This window comes from Mustela putorius, unplaced genomic scaffold (genome assembly GCF_011764305.1).
Source record: "Mustela putorius furo isolate JIRA1106 unplaced genomic scaffold, ASM1176430v1.1 tig00003903_pilon_pilon_pilon, whole genome shotgun sequence".
NCBI lineage: Eukaryota > Metazoa > Chordata > Mammalia > Carnivora > Mustelidae > Mustela > Mustela putorius.
The window spans coordinates 2,680,243-2,694,121 of record NW_025422051.1 but is presented as its reverse complement, the minus strand read 5'-3'; the positions used below and the strand labels follow the sequence as shown (position 1 = coordinate 2,694,121).

The following is a 13,879-nucleotide window of genomic DNA, read 5'->3' as shown; positions in this document are numbered from 1 at the left end:
GGCAACATAAGAGGTCCCTGCGGTGCCGGGGCTTGTCTTAACCACAGCAAAGTCAACATCCTGGTCATGACATTCTACTATAGCTTTGTAAGAGGTACTATTGGGGGAAACAGGTAAAGGATACATGGGATGTCTCTATATTTTTATAACTGCACATCAATCGATTATCTCCAATGAACATTTAATTTTTCTAAAAAAAGGTTACATACATATGATTCCTTTTATATGACATCCTGGAAAAGATAAAAACTGTAGTGATGCAGAACAGATCTGTGGTTGTCTGAGGTTACAAGTGGGGAAGGAAAGAACCATAAAGGAGTAGCATAAAGCATTTTTTGCCTGATGAAACTATTCTCTATCCCATAGATTAGTTACACCCATCTGTATTCATGAAATACCTTCACCTCAGCACTGACATTAACAATGCCAAATGGGTTCATATTTATTGTACTGGACAGTGACAACAAATTCAATATTCCTACGCACTAATTTAAATTTTTTTTTTTTTTTTTTTTACTGAAAGAAAAAAGATGGTTGGCTATAAGCACATCTGCAAGACTCTGTCTCTTGGCCAAATGAGAATCCAAAGTCTGACTGATAAACTTACTTCAGGAAAATGATTTCAAGAAAAGCCATTTCCCTAAGACATTTCGTTCCCAAATTACACCTTGACGTTATGTCGCCAGCTCACTGAGGAATGCTGTAAGAAATATCAGCAGGAAACCAGGGACTGCATTTATCACCAGGCTGTGCTTAAAGACAATTCCGCCATCCACAGGAAGACTCTGAAAAGAAATGCCATGGAAGGCAATTACAGGAAACCTCCACTTCCCTGAGGACTTGGTGTGCTCTCTCCTGATGAGCAAGGTGAGCCAGCTTCCTAATTAAGTTTCCCTCTGGCAGCCAGAGGCTCAAAGAGACATCTGTAAGTCAATGTTAGTACCAGTCACACCCTAAGTCCTCCACATGTCTACACTCTAACTTGGCCTTGCCTCTGTTTCTCGTTTTTCCTGATCCCAATGCTTATTTACAAATAATTTCCTATTTTATGTCAGGAATTCCTCCAAGCTCATCACATCCATGGTAAAAAAAAAAAAAGAAATAAAAAGGAACAGACCACATACTTACCTGGGGTTTGGCCATTTTCTGTTCTTCTTGGGAAAAGGCAGAGATGTGCGAAGGCTGAGCTGCAAGAATGGAGAAGTATACAGAGTATGAGAGAATCCATCGGGACTATCTGCCTAGAATTATCTGCCCAAGAATTCCCTCCCATAAGCTGGGCATGAGGCCACTCTGTGGAAATGTGCGCAACAGTGTGATTTTTAACAACCACCTGTGTATTCTTGATTCTTTTCCAAACATGAGCATCTAACACAAAAGGGTTTTTTCTGTATACACTTGTGTACTGACCCAGAAATAGTATTTCCAGGCATTTTCCTTAATGAAATAATGTACTCTAATGCATCACAATTCCTCTGTAAGTACCTTCATCTCAGCGTCGACTTTATGAATGCCAAAGTTAATCCTGTATGACTCAAAATAAGAAGATTAATAAGGAGATACAAGGGGTGAAATGCTACATAGCTATTCAAAAGACTGTTTATGCTTTAGCATCTGTGTACTTTTCTGTACACATACCTAAATGAAAGTTTTTAACACATCACAGAATAAATTAAGCTGAATCACAGTCAACTTCTAAATGAAAAAAAAAAAAAAAAGGTAGGTTATAAAACCGCAGGAACCCACCTCAAACTATATGTGAAATGTTAAAAAACCCAGAGCCCTAAAACACTAAAACTGTCTAAGAATGGACGTATAGACGTAGGGGGATAAAATGAATTCCTTTTGATTTTCTTTCCCACTATTTTTAATTAATCTGTAATTCAAATGTGCTAGTATTTGTTAAACGCCAAGAAAACTGAACTTTTGGAAAACTATCGGCCTCCTGACGTTTTAAGCCTGATGATCCCCTCCCAGACCCCGCAGCACCAGGCCTCGCCCACCCCCCTCCCAAGCCCCAAGCTCTCAGCTCGGGAGATGAGTCCTCTCAGGTGCCTCTTCCTTCTCCTCACCTCACTGGGGCCGGCTTGCCCAGGAGCCAGAAGGAAGCCTTCGGGTGCAGATTCACTTCGGCTGAAGCATTCACATCAGGCCCCTACCCTGGGGCGCGGGCAAGGGGAGAGGGGCACGGGGAGAGGCGGGGGGCGCCTAAGGAGGGGCCTGAGGAGTGCGTATGAACCCTTAGCGCAGGTCACTGTGCTGGAAAATGTGTAAAAGTCAACGTTTAACAAGCCCCACTCAACCCTGACTAGTCCCATAACTTTGTCCACCATCGTGCCCAGAGAGCGTCATTCGGTCTCCCATCACTCACCCCACAAGTCCCACCATCAATGACCTCCCCCAAACCCCCTTCTTTCGTTCCCCCCGGAACTCCCCATCACTCCGCCCATCACCTCTAGCACTCGCCCTCTCAACCCCTCTCTTTCTCTCTCTCTCTCTCACCCTCTCGACAATAGATTTTCTGCTCACTGCAGAGACCAGTGCAAGAACTGGCCCCAAGAAGCACTTCCGCTTCAGGACCAACTCAGGCTCCGCAACCTACAGGGTTGCAGCGGTTGGATGTGCGCACGCTCAGTGGGGGCTTTGAGCCCGCGTCCGCCAATAGTCAACACCGGGCCCCCTCCCGCCCCCCCCCCCGCCGGCCCCACGCGAACGCGGCGGGGCCGCGGCGCCTGCGCGGAGGGAAGATGGCCGCGCCCGCGCGGTCCCTGCTTTGAGATGGCCGCGCCCACCGGGGCTCTACACCTCGAGGGCTGTGGTGTAGAGCAGGTGTCTACTTGGTTCTACAGAGACCGTAATGCCTGAGGCTTCGAAAACCATTTTCCTTATCATGGGGAAGGGAACTGCCCAACTGAGGAAAATTCTGGCAGGCGGGAATTTGGTGTCTTGAACCCGAAGGGCAGCGTCGGGTTTACAGGTGTAATTGAACAGGAAGACGGGACGCGTGGCAGAATCGCCCAGCGTGCACAAAGGCCGGGAGGTTGGGAAAGGTCACACTGGCTCCATCCAGTGGCTAAAGCCGGGAGTTTTGAAGGACAGCATACAAACAAGCTGAAGGATACATAAGCGGCGACCTAGGACACACACATCCCTTGGTGAAGCCAATGTGTTAAGCAGCAGCTGACGGGTTCTTTTCTCTGGATAGGCAGGAACAAAATCCTTTCGTCGGAGGTGACAATTTTGCTGACCAAAAGGAGCCGGCCACACAAAGAGCCGAAGAAAAGAGCCTCCTGGCCGGGAAGTGGGACCAATTTGGCGTGTTGGGAGGAATGGAAACTGGCAGTGTGTTGGGAGCGTAGGAGGTGGGAGGGAGGGAGTGGGGGCAGATGCCGTAGGGCCTCCTCTGCCAGGAACAGAGCTCATGCTTCATTCTAGACAGAATGCTGAGCCGTGAGAGGGGTAAGATTTTTTTAAAGACCCATCAGAAGCAATCTCAAATTCTTGTTTATTGCGAGTCGTGCACCACTAGAACAGGAGCTTCTCCTGTATGACAGACAGTATTCCAGACATTGGGAACACAGCAAGGAAGAAGACAGAACCAAACAAACATGATGGAGACAGCCTGGTTTCAAAGCCCCATTCACCAGCTTTGTAACTAGGGCAGAACTCTTCTCTGTGCTGTTTCCTCATCTGTAAAATGGGGACGATGACAAACGAACTGATAATTGTAAAGATTTAGAACAATGCTTGGCACACAGCAAGTGCTACATGTTTTAGTATTATTATTTAAATAAAACTAGGCATCTATATGTATTGAGCTTTTGTTAATCAAAAGGAAAAAATTCAAAGATAACCTGCAGGCTGCTTTGAAGAACAGACAACAGAGGGCAAGGGCGAAAGCAGGAAAAACTGTGGCTTCTGCCAACAGGCCCAGCAAGTGATAATGGGGGCTCAGACCTAGCTCAGTATCTCATGTGTGCCACACACTGTGGGAAGCACATGGCATGACCTGCCTCACTCAGTCCCCACTGTGAACAGTCCCATGGCCTCTACTTGTCAGAGGAGGAAACTGAGTCCCAGAGAGACTAAGTAACATGCGCATGGTCACACACTTTTCCAAGGCTGGATCCTTAACTTCTACCCAATAATATTCTTTTGTTTATTCGCTATCCCATAGAACTTCTGGAAAGAATCTGCAGGTCCTTATGCCAGAACCATTAAAACTAGACAAGGAATTTTTTTTTTTTAACCAGATATCTAGTTGGAGCTTCTTGGCAGCCAAAGCAAAGAGAGAAAACAGAAGACTAGTTCCTATCTCTTGCTCCCCGAAGGATCAGTACTTCTTGGGTACAAAATATGTCAGTGGGAAATAGGAAGGGCCAGACTATAGGGCCCATCCCAGCCTGGCCTCTTCCATCTTACAAACATTATCCCCCCACCACCTTGTACACACACACCTGTGTATAGAAAGAATCCTTTAGGATTGGTGGATATTGGGGTACAGAGATTGCCAGCTCCAGAAATGTCCCTGAGCCAGTGATACACCCCTCAAGAACTGTCCCAGGGTTCACAAGGCACATTGACAACCTATGTGAGGCCAGGTTTTCTGTGCTGAGGAGCTGGACTCTCACTCTGTGCTGGGCATCCTCTGCCAACAGTCCCTGCAGGAGCAACCTCCTCACACAGTGGTCTAAGCAGCAAGTAGCTAGCTGAAGGAGTATGGGAAGCTGACAGCAGCTGGTCCCACCACAGAGTTTGTACAGTGTGACACTCCCAGCGACAGTTCCCCCACCTCACCAGTGAGTCGTCACCACGATTGCTCTTAAGATACTTTTCATCAAGGGGTATGTGGCTGGCCCAGTTGGTAGAGCATGTGACTCTTGATCTTAGGGTCATGAGTTCAAGCCCCACATTGGGTATAGAGCTTACTTTACAACACAAGATACATTTCACCAAAACTATAGAAGCTTGGCCAATTACAAGCAGTGACTTGGGCCCATAAGGCAGTGGGTGAGTTTGTCAGAGCAACAGCTCACGAGCAAGTTCTCTGGTGACCTTGAAGCTGGCATGCTAGCCCTGAACTACCTGCTTCCAAGGGAGGAACCCCCTTCCATTCTTTTGAAGCCACTGGTATTTGTGGTACATGCCATCACTGGTACATGAATCCTGTCAGACTGTTCTGTCTTGGCCAATGTGAGTATCACTCAATGGGAGACATATGGGACTGGCTGGGGGCAGGGGTGAATAATGGGGAATGAAGGGCAGATTGGGAGTGAATGGTGGCAAGGAGAGTCAGAGGGGGATGGGAGGGCGGTGCAAGAGTAGAGTGGAATGAAAGGGGGTAGTGTGGAGCCACATGAGGGAATGCCTGCGCATTTGATTTTGAATGAATCGAGATTATGGGTGAGACTGAGTAAGTGATAGGAAATTGAGGCATGGGCTAAAGTGACCAAAAGTGAAAGTAGGAGCAGCCCGAGTAAATGGAGCAATTCACACGGTGAATGTGTATGAGTTGATAAAGCAGGAGAGTGCAAATTGCTTTGAGCACGGAGGACCAGAGTGTGAATAAATGATGGTTTATGGGGCATGTTAAGGGTGAGAGAGGTGAATTTCGGTGGAACGTGGGAGGGAATGGAGGGAATGTGGGGCATAGAGGATAGAATGGGGAGCACAAGGGACAGAAGAAGAGGGACTGAAGCCATATACATGGTAGAACGCGCATGTGTGAATCAGGTTAAGTTCGAGTGGTGACACTCTGAGGGAGAAGGGGAGTGGCTAGAGTGAATGAGGGGCAGACTGGGACCCGACAGGGGTGATGCGGGGCTCCAGGAATGTCCAGAGATCCCAGCATCCATCAGCCAGGTGAAGGAGATGCCGCATGTGCATGAATGGAGCTAATGCTGGGCAGAGAGAGAGGGAATAGAAGCAAAGAGAAGAAGGCAAGTGACTGTGGGGACTGTGAGCCAAAGGGAAAGGCAAAGGTCACAGGTCACATGGCCCCAAGTGAATAAACTGGGGAAACATGGGGACCAGTGTTAGCAAAAAGTGGTGAATTCAGGGCGGAGTGTGATTGGATGAAGGTACTATGGGGCAGAATGAAAACAACTAGACATGAGATCAGGTGCAGAGTGGGAGTGGTTCCAGGAGGAACAGGGGTTACACTGGAAATTTCTATGAGTGAGATCGTTTTGAAGAACAAGAGGCAGATTTAATGGAGTCAACAAAGAGAAAGTGAGGAATGGGGCTGAGCAAGCGTAGAAGGAGAATCTGCAGGTAACCTGAGCTAGTGGCATGGAATGGGGATAAATGTGGTGTTGGAGAGAACAATGGTGAAGAAGGGGCAGCAAGAGAGTGAATGAGGGAGAGAATGAGGCCCGGAGTCCGGGAACCAAGCCGAAGGCTGGGCTACATGAGCGTGAACGGGAGTCGCTTCGTGTGGTGTCAAGGAGCAGAGGGGAACCTGGAAAATGAGAGTCTGAGAGTGAGCAGAGGTGAAGGAATACGAGAGAACTGGGGCCATGAGAGGAGAGGGTTAAGGAACCGTGGCCATAGGAGGCCCAGCACGCAGGAAGGGTAGTGGACAAGAGGCAGTGTAAGTGAATGGGGCAGGGTGGAGGGGGTTGGAATAAAAGCTCGAACAAGAATGGAGGCAGAACAGCTGTAGAGGGCACATCTCCATCACGTGTCGTGATCATACACGTGATTATACACGTGTCGTGTATAATATGTAGTGGAGGGCACAGTGTGATTGAATGGGGCAAACGTGGCCAGATCCCAGGAAATTAGGGTGTAGTAAGTGAAGTGAACGAGGTGCCAAGAATGGGTAAATGGCGGTAACAAGGGGCGGAAGGCGAGGGAATGATGGCCATATTGTGCAGAGCTTGAGAAATCGAGGTGGTAGGAGGCAGTGTGGTGAACCGAGCTGACTGCTGAGCAGAGTGAGGGGAAATGGAGGGAACCAAGTGGTAGCGCAAGATTCAAAACAGTGGAGTGGCACCATGTTAAGGAAAGTGCAGGAATGTGGGCTGAGTGTGAGGCCCAGGACCTGAGTCCTATCTCTGTGTCTCCAGCTCCTTTCTTCCTGCATTTCTTTCTGACATCTCAGGGTTTCTCCCTGGTTTTGCCCCCTCCCATCTTTATGTACAGGTCAGTATCATTTTTCCCTTGTGTGTCCGTCTCTAACAGAGATGGCACTGGGAAAGACAGTGAGGGTGTCCAGCCCTCTGGCTTCTGGGTTCCAGAATCTACTACATGGTGTTTGCTCACAGGGCTCGGAGTTCCAGAATGCTCCTAGTTCTGAACAGGGCAGCGTCTGAGTCTGGAGCAAAGAGTTGGATAGGAGGGCCTACAGGCGTTATCATGCAGACCTGGGTCACTGTGGTGGTGACTCTGGCCACACTGATGGTCGCCACCGTGGATGCGAAGATCTATGAACGCTGTGAACTGGCAGTGAAGCTGGAGAAGGCAGGCCTCAATGGCTTCAGGGGCTACAGCGTTGGAGACTGTAAGACTCCAGTGCCCCAAGTCCCACCACCCTCCGAGCTACCCACCACACTCAGACCCAGGCCCCTCCTTCTCATTTATCACCTCCCTAGGCCAGGGTATGATCCTCTCGGCCACCCCCTGACTTGCTCTAATGTCCTTACCATCATTGCCTTCACAACCGTCACCCTCACCTCTGCCATCAACACTGTCACTACCCTGAGTCATCACGGGGCAACACCCCTTGCCATCCCTCGTCTCTCACCAGAATCAACAACATCTACACCACCAGCAAACCAAGATCACCCCCCCCCACAATCGAGATGACGACCATCCCCATACCCTCCCCCTCTCCTACCACCAGCCAGTCCTAGGACTCATGCTTACCTCCTATCTACGCCCTCCCTGCCCCAGGGCTGTGCATGGCACACTATGAGAGTGGCTTTGACACCTCCTTCGTGGACCACAATCCTGACGGCAGCAGCGAGTACGGCATTTTCCAGCTGAATTCTGCCTGGTGGTGCAACAACGGCCTTACACGCACCCAGAACCTCTGTCACATAGAGTGTCGAGGTGAGGCAGCGCTGCGGACACCCTGAAGCCTGGCCCGGCTCCACTGCCCAACACATAGAGGGCAAGGTTGCCTGAGCCATACTCTCTAGTAACAAAAGCAAAAAAATTATAGGGAAAGGAGTACAGTTGCCTGGGCTGTCAGAGACACCACCTCCTGTATACTTACCGACTATGTGGAGATTTTGTCCAGGTCAAGAGCGCTCAGAAGTCCTATACCTCCCCGAGAATGGAGGCCGAAGGTTTCGGGGACTCAGAAAACAGGAAACTTAGCTCCATGTGGAATGGAAGGGGGAGGTTGTCCTGATTTGGGGTTGAGGTGGTTCAGGCCCTGAGGGAAGAAATGCACATCTGGCTGTAGGAACAGAAATAAGGAATATCTGTGCAGAAGAAGAGAGCTTTCCAGACAAGAGTGTGGTGGTTTTGAGGACAAAATGTAATAGTGGTGGTTGTTCGGGGCTGGCCAAAATGGTACTTGGGTTGTCCAAGACAGACCAAAATGGGGACTGAGGCCATTGGGGGCCAGGCCAAATGGAGGTTGAGGCTGTCCACGCCCTGCTACAGAAACAGAAGAGGTTACCCAGGATTGGCCAGGTTGAAGGTTGAGGTTGTCCAGAACTAGCCACCACAGAGGTTGAAGCTGTCGGGGACAGAGTAACATGAATAGTACGGTTTCTCAAGATTAACTAAAATAAAGGCTAAGGTTGTTCACTTTGAGCTAACATAGAAGCTGAGGTAGTCCAGGACCAGCTATAATGGAAGTTGCAGTCCTGGAATGGTCAACATGGAGGGTGAAGTTATTTATAACGAGTCAAAATGTCAACTGAGATGGTCCAGGACTGGTCAGCACAGTAGTGGAGATCATTAACCAGTCAGAATGGCAGTGAAGGTCATCCTTGTTGAGCAGTTGGGATCACCTAGAACCAAGCACCATGATGACTGAGGTTGAATGGAACTAGCCAGCATGGAGACTGAGGCCATTTGTAACCAAAGTGGCAGCTGAGGTTATCCAAGACCTGATAACATAGTGTTTGAAGTCACCAAGACTGACCAGCCTTGCAGCTGAGTAGCTTCCCAACCAGCCAGCACGGGGGTTAAGATGATGTCAGACCAGCTGCCTATGCAGTTGAGATCATCCAAAATCACACAAAATTACAGTTGAGGTCATCCAGAACTGGCCAACAGAGTTTGAGTTTGTTAGGACCAGGCAGTATGATGGCTGAGGATATTCATAACCAGGTAGGATGACAGTCCAGATCATCTAGGATCTCTCAGTATGAGTTAAGGTTCTATAGAACCAGCCAACATGGCAGTTGAGGTCACTCATAACCAGCTGACAAGTGAATCAAGGTCATCTAGAATCAGTAGACGTAGTGGTTGAAGTTATTCAGGCTCCAAGGAATCCAGAACCCCTGAGCCCACCATACACCGTCACCCTGTCCCCAGTGCACCAGATCACTATGTCCCTCTCTCCCCTCCCCACCTAGACCTGCTCAACCGCCATATTCTAGATGATATCTTGTGTGCCAGGCAGGTGGTGTCCTCACAGAATGGTATGGCTGCTTGGTAAGTTCATAGGGGTGGCTTGGATCCTGGGCAGCTGGGATAATGCCACTGCCACCCTATCAGCCTGTCCGCTTCACCCTCCTCCTCTCCCTTCATTTCCCAGGGACTCATGGACCCGGCACTGTTCTGGCCATGATTTATCTGAATGGCTCAAGGGATGCAATATGCATGTAAAACCTGCATAGATTAATAATTAATAATTCGTGACTCGGTTTCCCAGAAGAAGAGATTTTTCTTTTCCTTTCTTTTCTTTCTTCTGTGGTTTTAATAAAGAATGGTATCTATAAACTAGACAAGCATCCTCTGATGACTAACTCTCTTCATTTTCCCAATGCTTGGAGGTAACCCCCATTTAATCACTGCCCACATACATTCAAAGCTCTCAACAGGGACACCATATTGCTTGGGGTGAAGGTAAGAGCATAGCTTCTCCTGGGTTCAAATACCATCTCTACCACTCAGGAGCTATGTTGCATCGGGCAAGGCATTTAACTTCTCTGTGCCTCTGCTTCCTCATTGGCAAAATGAGGGTGATAATGGTAGTACCTACTTCATGGGATTGTTGGGAGAATTAAGTGAATGAATGTTTGGAAAGCACCTAGAGTGTCACAAGGCAGTTATCGATCTGGAGATGGAAGGGTAGAGCTATGAAAATTCTCTTTCCTTAAAAAGCAGTCACTACAGGGGCGCCTGGGTGGCTCAGTGGGTTAAGCCGCTGCCTTCGGCTCAGGTCATGATCTCAGAGTCCTGGGATCGAGTCCCACATCAGGCTCTCTGCTCAGCAGGGAGCCTGCTTCCTCCTCTCTCTCTCTGCCTGCCTCTCTGCCTACTTGTGATCTTTCTCTGTCAAATAAATAAATAAAATCTTAAAAAAAAAAGCAGTCACTACAGAGTCTTTAATTAAGGTAGGTACAGTCTCTCCACAGAAAATAAGATTGGTTTCAGCTTACACAGGAAACTCAGTGTTCACATTCTCCCACACCCTCCCATATCTCCCTATTCTAAGAGTTGGCCCCGCACTCCCTCTTTCATAAGTAATGGTAAATTTCGAATGAGAGGGAATCTAGGCCGGGAATTCAATGGACGCAGGGTAGTAATTTCTTTTTTTTACAGAATGACTGGATTTGGATCTGTGTCTTGGGCAGAGAATTTAGGAATTTAAACTTGCCACTCTCTGTACTGGCCCCATCAGAAGAAACCACACCTGTGAGGAAGCAGTCCCTCATGCCTTTTGTACTTTTTGATTATGGGTGGCTATTCACCTACCCAGAGTCTTGTTTTCGGTGTTTACTTTACCCAGGGTAAGCATAGATGATCATTAAAGCAGATATCCACCAGTGGGAGAATGACCGAGTCCCCCTCCTTAATGCCAATTTGATTTCTCCTGCCTTCAGCCCCAGCCAGCCTGGAGGGCCCAATCTCACATTTCCCTGGAGATCCATAAAGGGTGCCATCACTCTCGGTACTGATTTCTGTCAGCAAAAGCAGCAAAAATGAACTCTGCTGAATTTAAGTAAAAAGTAGATCTCCTAAAATCTTATCAGGTAGCCTAAAAGCCTTAAAAAAATCCTTGAAAAAAGATGATTTATTTATTTGACAGAGAGAGAAAGTACAAGCAGGGGGAGTGGCAGGCAAAGGGAGAAGCAGGCTGGCTCTCTGCTGAGCAAGGAACCTGATGTAGGACTCGATCCCAAGATCCTGGGATCATGACCCAAACCCTAGGCAGACACTTAACTGACTGAGCCACCCAGATGTCCCTAAATAAAAAAATCTTTTAAAAAAAACTTATGCCGGGGCGCCTGGGTGGTTCAGTGGGTTAAGCCGCTGCCTTCGGCTCAGGTCATGATCCCGGGGTCCTGGGATCGAGTCCCACATGGGGCTCTCTGCTCAGCAGGGGCCCTGCTTCCCTCTCTCTTTCTCTCTCTCTCTGCCTGCCTCTCTGTCTACTTGTGATCTGTCAAATAAACAAATAAAATCTTTAAAAAAAAAAAACTTATGCCATAGGAGTCCTGTATATAGGGTATGTGTAATGCAGAAACCACCCATGTGCTTTGAGGAAGTGGATTTTTTTTTTTTTTTTTTTTTTTAAATTTATTTACTTGATAGACGGAGATCACAAGCAGGCAGAGGCAGGCAGAGAGAAAGGAGGAAGCAGACTCCCTGCCGAGCAGAGAGCCCGACGCGGGGCTCGATCCCAGGACTCCGAGACCATGACCCGAGCCGAAGGCAGCGGCCCAACCCACTGAGCCACCCAGGCGCCCTGAGGAAGTGGATTTACAAATCTATTCTTTCACGACCTTACTCCTTAGTCACATCTTTCTCTCTAATGGACGTAGTTTGCCTCCGGTGTCTATTTTGGTTTTTCTGGTGCCTCTCCAGCTGGTCAACTTGCCAGACTTCTAGAAAGAAGAAGAAAGCATTCCCTGTGAATCTACCTTTTGTTAGAAGCATACTTCTGAAAGGTTGACTTATTTTCTTTTAGGTCTAGATACCAGTCAGAAAGAAATTCAAATTATATGTCTCATATTCTGAGCTTGAGGGAAAGAAAGCACAAATTGCTCTAACAGAAACTGGAACAAGAAAGTAATGATAAGGGGCGCTTGGGTGGCTCAGTGGGTTAAGCCGCTGCCTTCGGCTCAGGTCATGATCTCAGGGTCCTGGGATCGAGTCCCGCATCGGGCTCTCTGCTCAGCAGGGAGCCTGCTTCCCTCTCTCTCTCTCTGCCTGCCTCTCCGTCTACTTGTGATTTCTCTCTGTCAAATAAATAAATAAAATCCTAAAAAAAAAAAAAAAAGAAACTAATGATAAATACAAGTGACTTTGGGGCACCTGGGTGGCTCAGTGGGTTAAAGCCTCTGCCTTTGGCTTGGATCATGGTCCCAGGGTCCTGGGATTGAGCACTGTATCGGGCTCTCTGCTCAGTGGGGAGCCTGCTTCCTCCTCTCCCTCTGCCTACTTGTGATCTCTGTCTGTCAAAAAAACAAATAAAATCTTTTAAAAAAATACAAGTGACTTTGATTAAGAAAAATACCTTAAAATGGAAGAGAGAAGGTGAAAATATGTTTCGAGAGCCATGAGTAGGGAAAAGGGATTGCTGAAAGGTAGTAGATCCAGGATTCGGAGGAAGAGGACTCAAACAGAAGAGCCTTTCAGGAAGGCTGAAAATGGGACACCTAGGTGGCTCAGTCGGTTGGGCGATGGACTCTTGGTTTCAACTCAGATCATGATCTCAGGTTCATGAGATCGAGCCCCATGCCCGGCTCCACACTGAGCATGGAGCCTACCTGGGATTCCATCCCTCTCCCTCTGCTCTGACCTGCTCATGTGCACACCTGTGCATGTGCGCTTGCTCTCTCTCTCGCTCTTAAAATAAAAAGGAAGGCTAAAAACAACTGACATGACCAAGAGAATAAGCAGAAGGACAAGGTAGATCACAGTCTAGTTCCTCACCACTCCATTCCAAGATTACCATGAGACAGCAACTCACAAGAGTAACAATTTGGAGTTAGCGAAAAAAGAAAAAAGAAAGGTATATCCTTGAGGAAGACATTTCTCAGTTTCTAAGGACATCCAGCCCTCACTCACCCACTGGGGTCTTACTCATCATCTCCATCTGTCTGTTTCTTATTTATCTGTATAACTCAAACTTGGAATTTCTCTATGATCTGAAGTCCTCCCTTCTCCAAACAGGTGATCACATCTGGTTTGGTAACAGGATACCCTGTAATGGAAATGATAGATGACTTAGGCACATCTGTGTGGGTTTCATGGCCTCAAGGCAATTAGGAAGGTACATCTTAATAAGTATAAATTTCACACAAGAGATGAAAATACAAACACCTAAAAGGTATTTGTACCCCTAAAAGGGATCAGAAATCTTGAATCCCTAGAACTTGAGGTCAAAGTATTGAAACACTTCAGAGGTCGAAAGTTATCCTATTTGATACACTGTGAATTACTCAGGGAAGCCATGCTCACCCACAGAGACCAAATGGCTATAGCTCTCTAGCATCACAGCTCTGTAAAGTGTCCTCTGAGAAGATTCCAGATGATTCCACTCCTCCTGGGTGAGGTCCACAGCTACATCCTCAAATGACACTGATCCCTGTCATCGCATCCTTCTACTCGATCAGTTCAATGATGATATATTTTAAGATAAATGGTGATATATTTTATATATTTTAAGATAAATGAAATATTCTTCAGAGAGAGGCTAGTGTTTAATAATTTCCAAAAAGGGGGCGCCTGGTTGGCTCAGTGG

General features: G+C 47.7%; 2 protein-coding genes across 11 annotated transcripts in view; one reads left to right on the top strand and one right to left on the bottom strand.

Annotated features, from left to right (window-relative positions):
- Window positions 1-13,879, bottom strand: part of ZNF182 (zinc finger protein 182) — a 48,501-nt gene that overhangs the window by 28,987 nt on the left and 5,635 nt on the right. For 2 of the 10 annotated variants that reach the window (XM_045068387.1, XM_045068386.1), the window contains exons 1-3: window positions 2,503-2,681; window positions 2,073-2,259; window positions 1,129-1,187 (exon numbers count right to left, since the gene is read on the bottom strand). In XM_045068387.1, coding sequence (XP_044924322.1) covers window positions 1,129-1,143 — 15 coding nt within the window. In that variant the 5' untranslated portion in view covers window positions 1,144-1,187; window positions 2,073-2,259; window positions 2,503-2,681. Of the gene's footprint in view, window positions 1-607; window positions 786-1,128; window positions 1,188-1,410; window positions 1,526-2,072; window positions 2,260-2,502; window positions 2,683-8,221; window positions 8,384-13,879 lie in introns of those variants that run through there. The other 8 variants (XM_045068389.1, XM_045068393.1, XM_045068384.1 and 5 more) reach the window with 8 other exon arrangements.
- LOC101690263 (sperm acrosome-associated protein 5) lies at window positions 7,300-9,911 on the top strand. Its single transcript, XM_004754990.3, has 4 exons — window positions 7,300-7,504; window positions 7,897-8,055; window positions 9,540-9,618; window positions 9,722-9,911. The coding sequence occupies exons 1-4, from the start codon at window positions 7,360-7,362 to the stop codon at window positions 9,801-9,803; spliced, it is 465 nt and encodes a 154-aa protein (XP_004755047.2). The 5' UTR covers window positions 7,300-7,359; the 3' UTR covers window positions 9,804-9,911.